The 16,065-nt window shown below is 35.5% G+C and overlaps 1 protein-coding gene across 18 annotated transcripts in view; it reads right to left on the reverse strand.

Annotated features, from left to right (window-relative positions):
- Window positions 1–901: 901 nt before the first annotated feature.
- The window catches only part of SCEL (sciellin), a 322,196-nt gene continuing 307,032 nt past the window's right edge, over window positions 902–16,065 (reverse strand). For 17 of the 18 annotated variants that reach the window (XM_040487302.1, XM_040487300.1, XM_040487303.1 and 14 more), the window contains 6 exons: window positions 14,551–14,643; window positions 12,484–12,555; window positions 10,431–10,505; window positions 6,181–6,289; window positions 4,100–4,202; window positions 902–2,653 (listed from right to left, as the gene is read on the reverse strand). In XM_040487302.1, the coding sequence (XP_040343236.1) occupies window positions 2,637–2,653; window positions 4,100–4,202; window positions 6,181–6,289; window positions 10,431–10,505; window positions 12,484–12,555; window positions 14,551–14,643 (469 nt within the window). In that variant the 3' untranslated portion in view covers window positions 902–2,636. The remainder of the gene's footprint in view (window positions 2,654–4,099; window positions 4,203–6,180; window positions 6,290–10,430; window positions 10,506–12,483; window positions 12,556–14,550; window positions 14,644–16,065) is intronic. The other variant, XM_040487311.1, reaches the window with a different exon arrangement.

Here is a 16,065-nt window from a genome sequence, read left to right on the forward strand (position 1 = left end):
AAATAGTGAATAGGCCCATGAGGGAAAGGGCATGCCCAAGTTAACAGAGATATTTATGGGTGCTCCTGGGAAATGCTGAGTACTTAAGAATAGGTGGAGGCAACTTATTTACACTGTCACAAAATAACCAGTAAATTCAGTAGTATACACACACAAGAATAAAAATCAACATCATCATTGTTAGTTTGCCATAATGTAGACCAAACAGTCCCTTGTTTTGGTAGAGCTCTGAATCAAGCTGAGTAGGAAAACGTTCCAAACACTCATGATGTTTTTATGGTAGTAAACAAGTCCGACTCTGCATTGACAGTCAGAGCTGGACCATATGTTGTCACTCATATCTAAGTAGAGGAGTGGTTGCAATCAGACAATTAGGGTGTACAGATTACTTCTCCAATACATTTTTATTTCTTCACCTTATTAAAACAAAGAATACTATCTTAACAAATTCTATTTCCAAGATTATTATATTTCTTCCATTTTGCTTTTTTAGAAGGATATTGTCATGCTGCAGCAGTTCATTCTTTTTAGAGGTATCTCTTAATTAGCAATAGAATTCAGGACCTGGTATTCTGAGAGTTAGGCAATTGTGTCCAGGAAAAGTATGCCAATAATAACATAATTGATTGGCTGAAAAAAAAAAAAAAAAGAGATCTTCCAAATGTCTTAGAAATCTGTATTCTGATGGTGCAAATAAACCCAGACAAAATGAAGTGGTCTTCGTGAATTGGAAGCCCTGATCTCTCCACTCTATATTTATTCCATTTTTATAACAGCTTTGGGTTTAATTTAATACATTATTATAGAAGAAAGGGTCCATTAAACAGCTACAGAAAAGTGAGAAATATGTTCCTTTTAAGTTTTTTTAAATGAAGCATTAAAAAGTAGAATACTTCTGAAATGATATTCAAATGATTTTTAATTACTACAAAGGCATTGAGATGTTAATACACTTTATATAAAAGGCAGGGATACTATTCCATCCTCCCTTTTCTGTCACTAATTTCAACCCTAAGAAAATTATTTCTTTTGATCCACTTTGATAGCATGTAATAAAAGAACAATAAAACATATGGCTCAATTACCACTGCTTCTCATCAAGCATGAATTAATGAATATCAAATTATTATTAATTGTTTTTTTCTGGCTTCTTCTCCATAGGACAACAATTATACGCTGCTGCATTTTGATAAGCATTTTGTGTTTAACACTTTGTGGACCAGGCCCTAAGAGGAACAGATGCTTGGAATCATTATACAGAAGAATAATTCTTTAAATTTATCAACACTCGGAAAATACATGATGATCATTTATTCTCCCTAGTTGATGTCAGTTTTTCACAACTACCTTAAGCTTCCCTAAAATTCCACCCTCCCCTCAGTGTTCTACGTGCCTTCCTTTGAGAAGCAGTTCCTATGTGCATATAAAATAGTTTATAAGTTCAATTTCTCAATTTTAACACTAATACTCATTCCTCACATATGATTATTGAATTTTCAATTCCTCAAGAAAAAGATCTTTAAAACTAAAAGCTACAGCTCAAGCAGCTAAAGAATTAAATTAACCAGCATGGCATAGGCTATAATAAATTGTGATCTCTGTAATTGACAAAATCAATGTCAGTGAATGATATTTATAGACACTTCACAAAAAGATCCTGTGTAACTGGTAGTTCATTTTATTTTTATTTATAAGCTGTCTGTAATTGTAAAGTGCTATGTAATATGAGTAGATGTGATATGCCAAAGAGCATGTCTCTGTAATCTATAACCATTATTTCTCAGAAATTATTCATATACCCAGATTTCGAAATGCATGCAAAGAAAATTTAACAAGGTATAATATGTAAACTATACATGTCATGAGATTTTACCCATTACCCACAAATCCATGTTTTTTGTTTTTAAAATATTCTATAAAAATCATTTCTGCGGTAAATTGAAGGGTAACATTAAATTGTTTAGATACCCTATTTAGTTCAATGTACTTAACAGACACATATTCAAATATACTTTCAAAGAGCAAGCAACACGTGTTTTAGAATCAGATAATCTGAGGAGCAGAAAGGGACATTAGAAATAATTTTGTCTGGAAAGATCAAGTGATTCTCTGAGGTCCATACAGCTTTATATGAAACACCTTTCCGCCAAACTTTGTTTAAAAAAACAATTCTATCAACATTTCTTTTGCATGTGAAAGATATACATGCATATCTTGCTTTTTTGACAGTTCATCAGGATGTCAATAATATCTGTAAATTCAAGTCTGTAGGGAAACAAAGATGACAAAAAGGGAAACTTGTCTACTATGGTCACCACGATGCACAGCTCACATACGGAGCAGAGACGGACCTAGTTAGTGTTGACAGAGCTCGTTGCCATGAGAAGCATCATTCCTTTGACATTGGTAAATGGAACCACTTGAATTTTTCATGGCTAAATCTAGCCAGATATTAGATGGTTTCCTTTATGTATATGACTTTATGGAAGGCAATCAGATTATTTATGCAATAGCAGAATTGTTAGTTGTATACAAGAGTCAATCTTCAGTGTGAAAGCTTTTCTAGATTACATATTCTTAAAATAAAATTTTAACATCCTGATAAATGCTTTTATCTTGATTTCCATGTGCCAGAATTATTGAATCCACTTTGCTGAAAAATTTAAAGAAAGTAACAGTTAGAAATACAACTTCAGTACAAAAATAAGCCTGTAACGGAAGTTTTTTAAATAGCCATTCATCAAGGAGGTAGTGGTGGATTAAACATTTTATTTTTTATTTCTGCTGCATTCATCACTCTGGCTTTTGGTCATATACCATGAACACAAAGTACCAATGCCTGGCGCTCATATTTAGGAGATTCCTCTGAGCGTCATATCTTGACAACTGCTGTGTCCGATAAAATAGCAATGCATATGGGGTGCACATAGTCAGGGAGGAAGGCACAAAGACTTCTGAGTCTTTTGGTAGTCATATTTCCTAAACCATTTTGTGGACTTCTGGAAGACTGAAAGTTTTAGAGCTGCCACCATGCACATCAAGTCCCTTGATATAATATTGTATCATGATAAGGCTGCTGAATTAGGAAGAAAATGGAATATGGGAACTGGCTAGGGAAAGCAGAAAATAGAAGGCAAAGTATGAATATAATTAGGTTTGTTCTTGTAATTGGAACTGTAGCCTGATGGAACGTGGGTTTCTGAATATTTCTCAGAGCATTTTCCAGATGTAGCCTCCCAGTACCTCATTAATGTCACACATTTGTCGTTAAATTCCATATTTCGGATCCCGTGTGAGAATCACACATGCTCCTCCTTCATTCACCATACCAATGAGGCATCAGAAAACTCACCTTCACATTGTGCTGTTGACCAGCTATCCAATATCATTCTGATTATTCTATCTACTTACCATTTAATTAAAAATAAAATACTGGCTATTAAAAACTGATCAAGTCTTGTAGCATTTTATTTTGCTAATTTAGTGTACATTGTGCATATCTTTTAAATCAACTTTTAAAGTTTTCATGCTGTTTAAAGAAAATGAATTAAAAACTCAAGTCCTTAGTGCTTTCTTCTCACACCATTTATGCCAATTAAAAGCCCAAATTATAGTAAAGTTGGTCTTAAACTCACAAAAAATACTTGATGCTGTATTTAATATAGAAGTATATAGAACTAGCTCTAAACTTCCCATTTAAAAGTAACATTAAAAAGCAGTTAGTGGAATAATCAAATTAGGTACAAATGTATATTTCAGGACAAATATGAAAGGTCATTCACAGAAATGGACTTCAATTCACACAATTATTTGAGCAGAAAAGATCTATTTTTGTTCAGAAAAAAAATAGAAAAATTTCCAAAATAAATCCTCTTTGCCTAGTTGTACTATGTCTGGTCTGATATCAGGAGACAATAATAAATGTTGGCTGATTTTATACCCTAAAATACTACCATAGTATAACTATCTTCAGCTAAATTCTTAACTAAGTAGAATTGATAAAATACTTTTTACTTTATTGAAATCCTTCATTTCAACAATATTAAGTGCACATTAACATTAGTAAAAGCGATCATTCCTTAAAGAGCTTAACACTTACCCATAACTTTAGAGTAGCAAGGCTCACAGTGTATTGTCTGTCTATAAATCCAAATACTGTCACCTGCTTGTAGGTTTTCCAAAGGCCGTTTGCATATTTCACACTAAGGAAAAAAACAATATGTAAAATTTACACACATTATATATGTAGACTCTTAACTGTAATTTAAGGGATAGAAAAGCCCTTTCAATTCATTCAGTACCATCCTTCATAGCAACACTCAGATTTGAAAGAGAACCCACAGGGAAAGTGAGAATGCACTTGTTTATGATCCTACTGCTGAAATTTTCAAATAAATACTCACAACGTCTCTCCACTCTGAAAATGTACATTTCAGGGTATATATACCACTGAAGTTTCTCCTGAACTCACAATAAAGTAGATAAAAATTTTCAAAAGTTGGTTATGCCAAACATAAAATCACCACTCAAGATCTCAAACAAAAACACAAAGCATCCTTGTTTGCTTACTAAAAGTTATGCTGTCCAGTTACAGTCTCATTGGACAAAACAACTTTTGATCTTACATAAGGTTTAGGGAACAGTTTGTTTTGTGTTGTGTTGGTTATGGAGATAGAAAAGGGTTGACATCTGCCTTAGACCTGTGCTCATTGCAAACAAGTTCACCTGCCAACTGGCTGACTTTCAAGCATGAGCCTGTCTCTGATTGTTGGCTTCCAGAGGCGAGTTCACTAAAGCAAATTGTCATTGATCAATTAGTCCAGGTAGTTCTATTATCATGGCTATAGAATAATATATCTTTTCCTATGAGTGTGGGGACATTTTTATTTTCAGCTAGTAGTATTTTATAATTAAATTGAAAATCGAAACAAATCATTTGAAATATAATAAATGGACATTATTGTTCTTTACTAAAAGTCATAATCAGGAGAACTCTTTATTTTAAAAAGTTTTCTGTATAATAGCTTTAAGCAAATCATAAATAAACAAACAAATAAATAAATAAAATAGCTTTTATTTTATGTGGAATTCTATATCCTATGGCCTAAAATTGGATTTTTTTTCTCAAAATGAGACACCATATATCTGATTGCTATGTGTCACTGTCTGAAGCTAATTGAAGGAGAAGCAATCAGTTGTTAAAGTATTACATTTACTTGACTGAATTAGATAATTTGCATCAACCACAGAACGTCAGCACAAAAAGGACCCTTGGATTTAAGCAAATGATTCTCAAATTGGCTGCCCTTAGTTCTATCTAAGGAGTTTTGAAAAATACCAAAAGGAAGCATCTTTGAGATTTTTTATTTAATTGCGTCTGGCCCCAACCATTCTGTTTTTCTCCTAATTTCCCCAGATGATTATGACATACAGCCAGCATTAAGAACCACTAGTCTAATCAGCTACCCCATTTTACAGATAAGGGAACTGAAGCCAAGCTAATTAGGTGATTGTCCAAAATTATAGCCATAGTTAGTGAAAGTTAGAACTCGAACTCAGGCCTTCAGGCTTCCAGTTCAGTGCTCATCTGTTTACATCAACAACCGTCCCGTTGACCTACCCAATATTATTTTGAGAAGTAAAAGAAATGGCATATAGCCACAAACTGAAGCACTGTACCACATAAGCTTTATTATTATTATACTAAGCCACAATTAGTTAGAATTAATCACGTTCTCAAAAGCCGACTGAGTTTCAACTATTGTGAGGTCTATCCATCCTGAATACATATACCATATAAAAAGCTGCTAACTTTCTTCTCAATAATTTCTTTTTCTTTCTGGATTTCATTATTTTTTTATGTAATGCATGATTCATTAAAATGTTGCAAAAACTTTTATAAAGAGAACAAGTGTTTATATTTTCACAGATTTAAATCTCCAGGGTAAGAGTAATAAATGTGTCAGTAATCAACTCTAAGCCTAAAGCCAAGATAGTAATTATAAACCTTTGAGGTTGAGGCTGCATAACTCCTAGAAATATTTAAGTAGTGCATTATTAATGTGGATGAGAACATTTCTGAAAGTTTTAACTTCATCGCATGTATTTCATTAAATAATTATTTTTATCCTAGTCATATGCAATGCTGTGTTTAATGAACTGCAATAAACATACCCTTACCTTGAAGCAAGTAGAATGGCAGCAAATTTGTAATTCATCTAAAATCATTTTAGTGTCTGTGCCCAGTGGTTGCCGGCAGTAAGTGCACATTTCTCTTTCGATGACAGACCTATAGAGACATAAGCAATTACAAGTAAATTTGTCATCATGCAAAAGATGGATGTATTCCCCACAAAGACATGTGGAAATGATACCTTAATTTTGTTGATACTTCAGGAAATTGTGTGAAAATCAAAGAAAGTTGGGGACTTACTTGTTCTAGCGATAGAATTGATTCTCCTAGCTACCTCAAAATGATATCAAAGAATTAAGATGAAGACAAATCTCAAGTTATTAATTCATTAGCAATCAAGAGTGCAGCTGGGCAAGGCAAAGATGTTCACAGTTTCTTAATTGAACTAGGTCATTCATAACCCCTTGAAGCTAGAAGAGGGGTTTGAATTATTAATTTGCATATATTATAGAAAAATTATGCTGTAGATTAATATAAAATTTTAACTCTCAAAACATTCAATAGGACAAAAGTACAAATCCGTTCAAGAGTGTTTTGGTAAATTTGAGGCTCCAGAGTGGCTCAGTCAGTTAAGCGTCCGACTTCAGTTCAGGTCATGATCTTGCAGTTCGTGAGTTTGAGCCCCACATCAAGCTCTGTGATGACAGCTCATCTCAAAGCCTGGAGCCTGCTTCAGATTCTATGTCTCCCTCTCTCTCTGTCCCTCCCCAACTCATTCTCTCTCTCTCTCTCTCTCTCTCAAATAAATAAATATAAAAAAATTTTTAAATCATTTTCATAAATTCACAAGTGATGGGTCTGTAGGACCCCAGACTCTGGGGTCTAGAGTCCCCAAAATGTTCTCCTATGACAAGTCTCTTGGTGTCATTGTAAGAATCAGAATATTGGTGTAGCTTTCATGACAAAATTTATATTCTCCAACAAGATATAACCCCACCACAAATTTGATGAGGAAAAGAGAGTATTGTTATTTACTTTGGAAAGAGACTGTTCAGTAACAAATGAACCATAGATATGATCAGCAAGACCGAAAGAGCTCAGGTCACAAAGAACCTTAAGAAAGGCCAACAACTCTGGGATTTTTTTTCCTTTTGGAAGGGACTAGGACTGTCTTAAATAGTACCTTGCAGAATTTACTAGTTTCAGGGAACTAGCAGTCAGGCCTGAAATTTTCAGAGTAGGGTACATAATAGAAGGGTAAAATAAAAATAGCCAATATTTATATAGTGCTAATATGCTTTATAATACATGCAGAGTGCTTTCCATGCATTTGGTTATATAAACTCATTTCTTGCTCGCAACATTGCTGAGAAGCTGGTACTGTTATTTTTACATCCTTTTACAGAAGAAGAAACTGAGCACAGAAGGGTAATAAATTTGCTCTCATCATGCAGCCAGTTGAGTGGCAGTGGCAGGATTTGAATGAAGGCAGTGTGGCCCCAGAGTCCCTGTGTCACCTCTAGGCCTGCCCATGAGGACTATCAGGCTTACTGTGTGAAAGTGAACTAGTCGTGCCCAGGAGCCATGCTCCTATGATCAAGCCCAGGACTAGAAGCAGAGAGGAGGGAAAATGGGTGGAAGAAGGAGGTAAAAGAAGAAAGGGATTTAAGTAGATGAAATGTGTCTGGTTTTATACTCTCAGTCATTCTAAGAATTTCCTAGTCCTTATGCATATTAATAAATATTTTCCCCTTTCAACTAACTCTACACCTAATTCCTTATATGTTCCTGGCAAATACTTCCCTATGGGGAAATTCATACATATGCATATACATAAACATACATGCACACATACTTAAATTTCGCATGTAATATTGTAATCCTGTCAAGGGTAGAAAACAGGCACTCTCCAATCTTCTTCCATTCCCAGAGGCACTGAGGTAAGAGCTGGGAATATGAAGAAGAGTGAGACAGTCTCCTTTTTTCCACGAGGGTAGCCAGGTGTGTGATTCAATAATCATAGCATATTATGGATACGTGGAGAGAGTTAGGAGAGCACGGCTAACGAAGCAACTATTCCCTGGGGTAGAGTCAGGAAAGCCGTTGTGGAAAAAGTGCCACATGAGTTAAAGCTTGAAGACAAAGGGGCTTTCAAGGTGAGTTGGGCGAGGTGTGGAGGGGCATAATGGGGGAATTTCAAGCAGGACAAACAGGACGTACCAAAGTGCTAGTGAAAAAAGTATCTGGAGTGATTAAACGGCCATCAACATTCAGTAGGAGCAGGTTCTAAAGGCCCATAAATAATTGTGCAAAGGAATTAGACTTTATCTTGTTAAGTGGGAAGCCACTTTCAATGGGATTGAAATGCTTAGATAAGAACTCTGGGGACATAGCTAATTTCACACAACAATCAACAGAAAAAAGGTGCTTGACGGGCTGGTCTTACAGAGAATTGACTTTTGCTCTGATGACTATGGAAAATTTCAAGGACCACTTTAATAGCGGAACTGAAATTCTTCATATTAAGAGCAATACTTTTGTGAAGAATGTTTTCCTTCCTTAAGTTAACAATGATAATATCAGCCCAGGGAAGGCTCGGATGATAGTGTTGTCCTTATTAATATCATACTGTTGGGGCACCTGGGTGGCTCAGTCGGTTAAGCGACCGACTTTATTGACTACCTCTCATGGTTCACGAGTTTGAGCCCCATGTTGGGTTCCATGTGAACAGGGATTCTCTCTCTCACCCTCTTTGCCTCTCTCTCTCACACACAAAAGAAATAAAATAAACTTTAAAAAAAAGGATTATATTGTTAGCCAAAGACCTTCTCAAAGCATTATGAAAAAAAGCTGTTTTTATTTGTTTGCTTCTGGTTATTTAGGCAGCATTTGTAATTCTAATACTTGTGTAGATGACTTTATTTTTCTAAAAAGTGTGCTTTAAAAGCAAGACACTCAGAAGATCACTGGTAATACAAGATCTTAAAAGAGTGACAGAAAGAGGATAGAATTTTGGTGCCTGGCCCATCCATGTTTTCCTTCGCAAATACAGCATTAGTTTATTTTTTTCAGAAAACATTTACTGAACAGCCTTAGGTGCCAAACACTGCATTACAAGCTTAGGCTGTGCATAAAAATAAGATATGTCCTTACCCTTGATAAGTCATATTTCTAGCCTCTCCTATAAAGGAACATCACTAATAGAATGTTACACATTTGCATTACAGCTGATTTCCAGTGGTTGAGTTGAAATGCTAATAATTTTAATTTTCTCCACTGGAAACCTGCAGGTCATACTCTCAAGAGCATCATCTATGCACCCCACTGAACATTAAATGGTAAAAAAAGGATTACCAGGGGCACCTGGGGGGCTCAGTCAGTTAAGCATCCAACTTCAGCTCAGGCCATGATCTCACGGTTCGTTGGTTCGAGCCCCGCATCCAGCTCTGTGTTGACACCTTCGAGCCTAGAGCCTGCTTTGGATTCTGTGTCTTCCTCTCTCTCTGCCCCTCCCCTGCTCATGCTGTCTCTGTCTCTGTCTCTCTCTCTCTCTCTCTCTCTCAAAAAAAGTAGACATTAAAAAAATTAAAAAAAAAAAAGATCACCAACAGTGAAAGCTTGGGGTCAACATACTAGCACTAACTTGATAATCACTGCAACCCCTGTCCTCGGAACTGACTGTGGGCCCAGACTGGGTCATAGCAGCATCTCTATGCAGCTGTTTGTAGGTGAGCTGGCTCTGGAAAACCACAAGGAGAAAGGGCTGAGGGCACAGTCAAGTGATGCAATGAAGCCTAGACACTAAATATGTGGCATTACTAGGGACTCCTGGGAATCAGCAACAGCTGAGTGGCTGGTCTGGCAGGCAGCTGTAGGGCATGGAAAGCTCTGCTGGAATAAAGTACAGCAATTAAAGAGCAGAAACAGCCAGGAAGCCACGGAATGAATTCCTGGATGCAGAGGTTGTTGTACGTTGTTCCATCCATACACACGTGTAACAATCACTTAATTAGTATCTCTAAGTTCAATGGATGAGAATCATGTATTTCAGTATTATATATATAATAAAAATATATCAAATATGAATATAAAATATATATAACATGTAAAAGTATATACACACACGTATATACATATACACTAAAATATATAAAATGTTGTATATATAAGTATATACACCTATATATGCGAATATATGTATATATAAGTATGTATGTATATATATGCATACGTATATGTGTGTGTGTATATATATATGTATATATACTTTTAGATATGTAAATGTAGACCAACTCACCTATCTGAAGTTGAATAAACAGTTTGTATGTATTTTCCAGAGATATTCTCCTGATATCCATCCTTCAGTAATTTACTAGAAACAAACAAAATTGACATGTGAGGACTGAGCTATTTCCCTAGTGTTGATGTACACACCCATACACAGGTGACAAAGCACACACACCTCATGCAGCTTTGTCATTATTCTCTATGATGTTACAAGTTAGGACCATGTACTAACCTCTTTCTTTTTTTTTTTTTTTTTTAAATGTGGAAAGTGCTGATGCACAAGCCACCTCCAGGTTGATATAAATTGACAAATCTACTGAAGGAAATAGAGCATAGGACAAGGAGCGCAGGAAAAAGCGTGAGCAGGAAAAGAAGTTATCATTTCTCATGACATGCATGCTTGCCCCTCCCTCATTCATTTGCTATAGGAAAGCCACATGTAATCTAACACGGAAAAGGAAATATGCAAAGCATGGGCCAGTGTAAGCACATAGAAACATCAGCATTCACAACATCAACATTCTCTGTGTAGAGACACAGAGACTCTTAAACTTTTAGAGAAAGCTGTAGAAATGTTTATTTTTACTTGAAAACATCCAAGAAAGAAGAGTCTAGAATGAAAGCAAAAAAGTGTAATTTTAAGTCCCCTTTGTTCTATTTTTCAGACTGCCCCAGTTTGTAAATGTCAGTCCTTCTGTGAGACAAATGAAACTTGCAATACACTAACCAGCTGGCAGCTCATAATTGCTTCCCAACTACTTATGCTACCTGTGAGTATATTAGGGCTGGAAGCAATACATTCCTATTATTTCATAGGGTGAGTGGTAATTCCACAGACTTTACCTGGGATTTTTAAATAAGAAATCTTTCTCCCTCCAATTGTCCACAGGCAGACTATTGTCAGAAAGAGCACTGGGTGTTGTATGGAAACCAATTTGACAATAAATTATATTTACTTTTAAAAAAGAATATAAAAAAGAAAAGAAATAGAGTATCTTCGGAATACATAACCCACAATGCTCAGTAAGAGTTTGCACACATTTGTGCATGATACATATATTATTACTTCCATTTTCTTGATAAGGAAATTGAGACTTGAAGAAGTTAAGTAGATTTTGCCAAAACCACTTGGTTAGTAAATGACAGACTCCATCCCAAATCTGATGCTAGGGCCTCTACACTATCCTACACCATCAGTGTGGAGTTTAGGGAGATTTAGATTCAGCAGAAAAATCAAACTTGAGCCTGCATTTTACAAAGTAAATTAGGTGTGGTTTTGAGAAACCTTTTTTGTTTTTTTGGAAAATTGTCCATTTTCTGACATGTATTGAATTTCCCAGAGCCCTTTCAGGAACCCCTCTCTAGAGATAGTCTCCCCTCTTTGAAATGGGCTCTGGTTAACACATATGTCACGTACATCACATTTGTAGTCCTAACCAGTATATTACTCCACAGGTAGGCTAATTCTTATTTTTATACTCCCTGAAAATCAAATAGGTTGTGAATTCATGATCTTGGTTGACATTCTTCTCAACATCCATCACTCCAAGCAGCAGATTTTTTTGGATATCCATTCTCTGTAATTTGGGCCAGAGTGTACCTACTAAAGGTAACACCCCTTATTTCAGATGAGAGGTAAACAGACAGATAGATTAGATTAGATAGAACCAGAATAGTGTACAGAACTATTTAATTAAAGTGTGACTCAAAATTAGCATGAGAGTATCTGAGTAACTTTGTGTAATTTTGCATTGTGTAATTTTGTAGGCTTGTTATAAATGTATAGTTATATATGATCATGTGAGAACTTTCACGTGGTTATCCTATTATGTGTATACTTGTTATATTCAAGCATTTGGTTCATCCAATGACAATGGTTATTTGCCAACTACTTAATATTGGAAACATTATAAAGAATGATATACCTAGAACTCAATATACCCCTAAATGGTCTTCTGTTTGAGAAAAGCAAACATACTCCAAAATAATAGCATCTCTCCTAACATAGATGATTTCAAAATTAGAGTAAATGTAGCAAAATATTTTAAATAAATTTCCAGTACCTGTTCTCCACATAGGTCCTTGTGTATACCACAGTATCCTTTGGTCCTGCATGCCTGGTTTCAGCATTGGAGCTGTAACACGAACCATTTACTTAATGTTTAAAGGTGGGAGGGAGGAGAGGGTGGGTGATGGGTATTGAGGAGGGCACCTTTTGGGATGAGCACTGGGTGTTGTATGGAAACCAATTTGACAATAAATTTCATATATAAATAAAAAAAATTAAAAAAAAAAAGCTTATTTACAAGGATAATAAAAACAGCAAGGCTATTATCCAATTCAATGCAAAAAATAGTGTTTATATATTCCTTTTAAATTATAACTTTTGAAATGTAATTGTTAAAGGGATACTAATCCCCTTCTGCAAAATTTCTTCACATCTCCTATTTTGTTCCTGATGTCCACTGTTTTGGCCTACTTCCAGGACGCTGCTATGGAAATTGGTCGGTCGCTCAGAATATCTGTTGTAGAGCATGAAGACTATTTTGAATATTTATAATACATTTTAATGTGTTTCCCTGGTGTCCCATTCCTATTTTTCAAACCGTAACTTTCCCCACAAACCTCAAAAAGTTGACCTTAGCTGCATATTTTTCCCATATATTAGGACATTGAATATATCATGTCATTCACTTCTGGTCTGCCAAATTTCTGTGGACAGATTTGCTGCAAACCTGATCTGTCTTCTCTAGTAGGTTAAGGATTTTTTCCTTTCTGTTTTCAGGATTCTTTCCTTGTCTGTGTATTTTGTGAATTTGACGATGATGTATCTTGGTGGTGGCTGACTTTTGTTGAATCTAATGGGAGTTCTCTGTGCTTTTTGGATTTTGATGTCTGTGCCCTTCCCCAGATTGAGGAAGTTTTCAGCTATAATTTGCTCAACTAAACCTTCTGCCCCCTTTCCTCTTTCTTCATCTTCTGGGACTCCTATGATACTAATGTTATTACATTTTAAGGAGTTGCTGAGGTCTCTAAGCCTACATTTGTGAGAATGGCTAAAATTAACAACATAAGAAACAAGAGGTGTTGGCAAGGGTGCGGAGAAAGGGGAACCCTCTTGCACTGTTGGTGGGAATGCAAACTGGATGCAAACTGGTGCAGCCAATCTGTAAAACAGTATGGAGGCTCCTCAAAAAGTTAAAAATAGAACTACCATACGATCCAGTAATTGCACTACTATGTATTTACACAAAGGTTACAAAAGTACACATTCAAGCACAGGTACATGCACCTGAATGTTTACAGCAGCATTATCAACAATAGCCAAACTATGGAAAAATGTGTGTATGTGTGTGTGTGTGTGTGTGTGTGTGTACACATATACATAATGGAATATTACTCAACCATAAAAAGAATGAAATCTTGACCTTTGCAACGACATGGATGAAGCTTGAGTGTATTATGCTAAGAAAAATAAGTGAGAGAAAGACAAATACCACATGGTTTCATTCATATGTAGAATTTAAGAAACAAAACAGATGAACATATGGGAAAGGGGAAAAAGAGAGAGAGAGGGAAAAAACCTTAAGAGACTCTTAACAATGGAGTACAAACTGAGGGTTGTATGGAGGGAGGTGGGTGGAGGGATGGGCTAGATGAGTGATGGGTATTAAGGAGGGCACTTGTGATGAGCACTGGGAGTTGTACGTAAGTGATGAATCAGTGAAATCTACTGAAACCAATATTGCATTGAATGTTAACTAACTAGAATTTAAATAAAAATCTGGAAAGCAAAATAAAAAGTTGACTTTAATGAACTTTAATGAACATGATAACAACTAATTTAATGAAACTTTAAAATCTGCCTAAAGAATGTCAACACCAGTGTCACAGTTTTTTTTTATGTAAAATTTTCAGAAAAAAATAACATTTACACTTTCCTACCCAGATATCAAAGCTTACCAACGACCTAGTTGCTAATGCAACACCTTTGTGTGGAGCTGTTTACATAAAGCAACTGATAACATTAGAAATTTCTGCATTTCAAAGCAAGGGGAGGTTTAAAGTAAGATGAGTTTTAAAAACAGAAGGAGAAAGTCCTGTCACTTGTATATAATTGGCCGTGGTACCTGTGATTCTTCCTGGCTTCATAAGAATGGGCAGGAGTTCTAGTAAACTGGATGTTTATAGCATCAGTGGATCCGCCGACTTGGCTGTCTAGCCTGGGAAAGCAGACACAAATATTTGGCACTTAAATGAAGGCCACTAGAAGTTTTTTTGTTTTATTAAAATTCTATTCAATTAAGTTTTTACATACAACAAACCTCTTTATGTTTGTCTGGCTTCTGTGCAGATACACAAATAGAATACATGTACTATTTTACACCTCCAGAGTGACTACTGTCTTACCTTAAAGAATAATCTACAGGCATGTGTCATATTATCTAACATTAGAATAAAAGACCTTTTTATCCAGGGCAAAAACCATCTGGAATTGGTTCCAGTAACCTTGTAATACCAGCAGTGCCACTGTAGAAAGCATCTCATGTACAATATGATAAACTTGTGAGTTTATCAATTTAATGAAAATTATCCAGTGGTTGCTTTTGGAAATTCGTTTCCATCTTGCTTTTAATGGAAAAAATATTTTGAAGATTACAGAACTCTGACTTAGATTTCTGCTAATTAAAAAGTGTCACAACGTTTAACAAGTGCAGGCATATTTTCTTTTTCCTCTGAAACAGAGGAAAATTTTAATGCAGGAATAGCAAAAATTTTAGCCACTTTTCATCCCTCCAGGTTAGTAAACTCCAATATAGAAGAGATGTGAAAAACAAGAGGGCAGTTTAGATCTTAATCAAGCCTTATCATTTTTAAACATTCTTTCCTTCCATTTCCAGATAGCTCTTAAAGAAGAGGAAAACATTGTTCACATATTATCTCTGGCATACAATCATCTTCTACTTTTAAGACAGATGTTTCACAAACCATACAGCTACATTAAAATTATACTAAGTAATGAGAAAGTAGAATGAACCTTAGAAAACTTTCTAATGTAATTATTAGAATATGTCATTCCAGGAATAATAAACCTAGCTAGGAATTGCTTAAAAATATTCAAATCATATAACATACAATAAAAAACCCATCTTTAACAGACAGCTTCAAGGAATGAAGGTTGTCAGTGAGTTTGGAATGTGTTTGCACCATCCCCAGCAATATAAAATCAAATATCACCAGTTAGCAAAATCTTCAAAGAAGAAAGGGGAATAAACTGCATACAGTACTATAATGGACTGAATTGTTTCCCCCCCAAATTCCCATTTTGAAACTCTAACCTTCATTGTGAGTTGGAGACAGAGACTATAAGAAGGTAAAAAAGGTTAAGTGAGGTCATAAGGGTGAGGCTTTAATATCACAGGACTTGTGTCCTTATAAGAAAAAGTGACACCAGAGATTTGTGTGTATTTGTTCATACACAGAGAAAAGGCCATGCGAGGCCACAGTGTGAAAGTGGCCATCTGTAAGCCAAGGAGAAATGTCTTAGGAGAAGCCAAACCTGACAACATCTTGATCTTGGACTTCTAGCCTCCAGAATTGTGAGAAAATAAATTTTTGTTGTTTAAGCCACCTGGTCTGTGGTC

This window comes from Herpailurus yagouaroundi, unplaced genomic scaffold (genome assembly GCF_014898765.1).
Source record: "Herpailurus yagouaroundi ecotype Mexico unplaced genomic scaffold, PumYag 164, whole genome shotgun sequence".
NCBI lineage: Eukaryota > Metazoa > Chordata > Mammalia > Carnivora > Felidae > Herpailurus > Herpailurus yagouaroundi.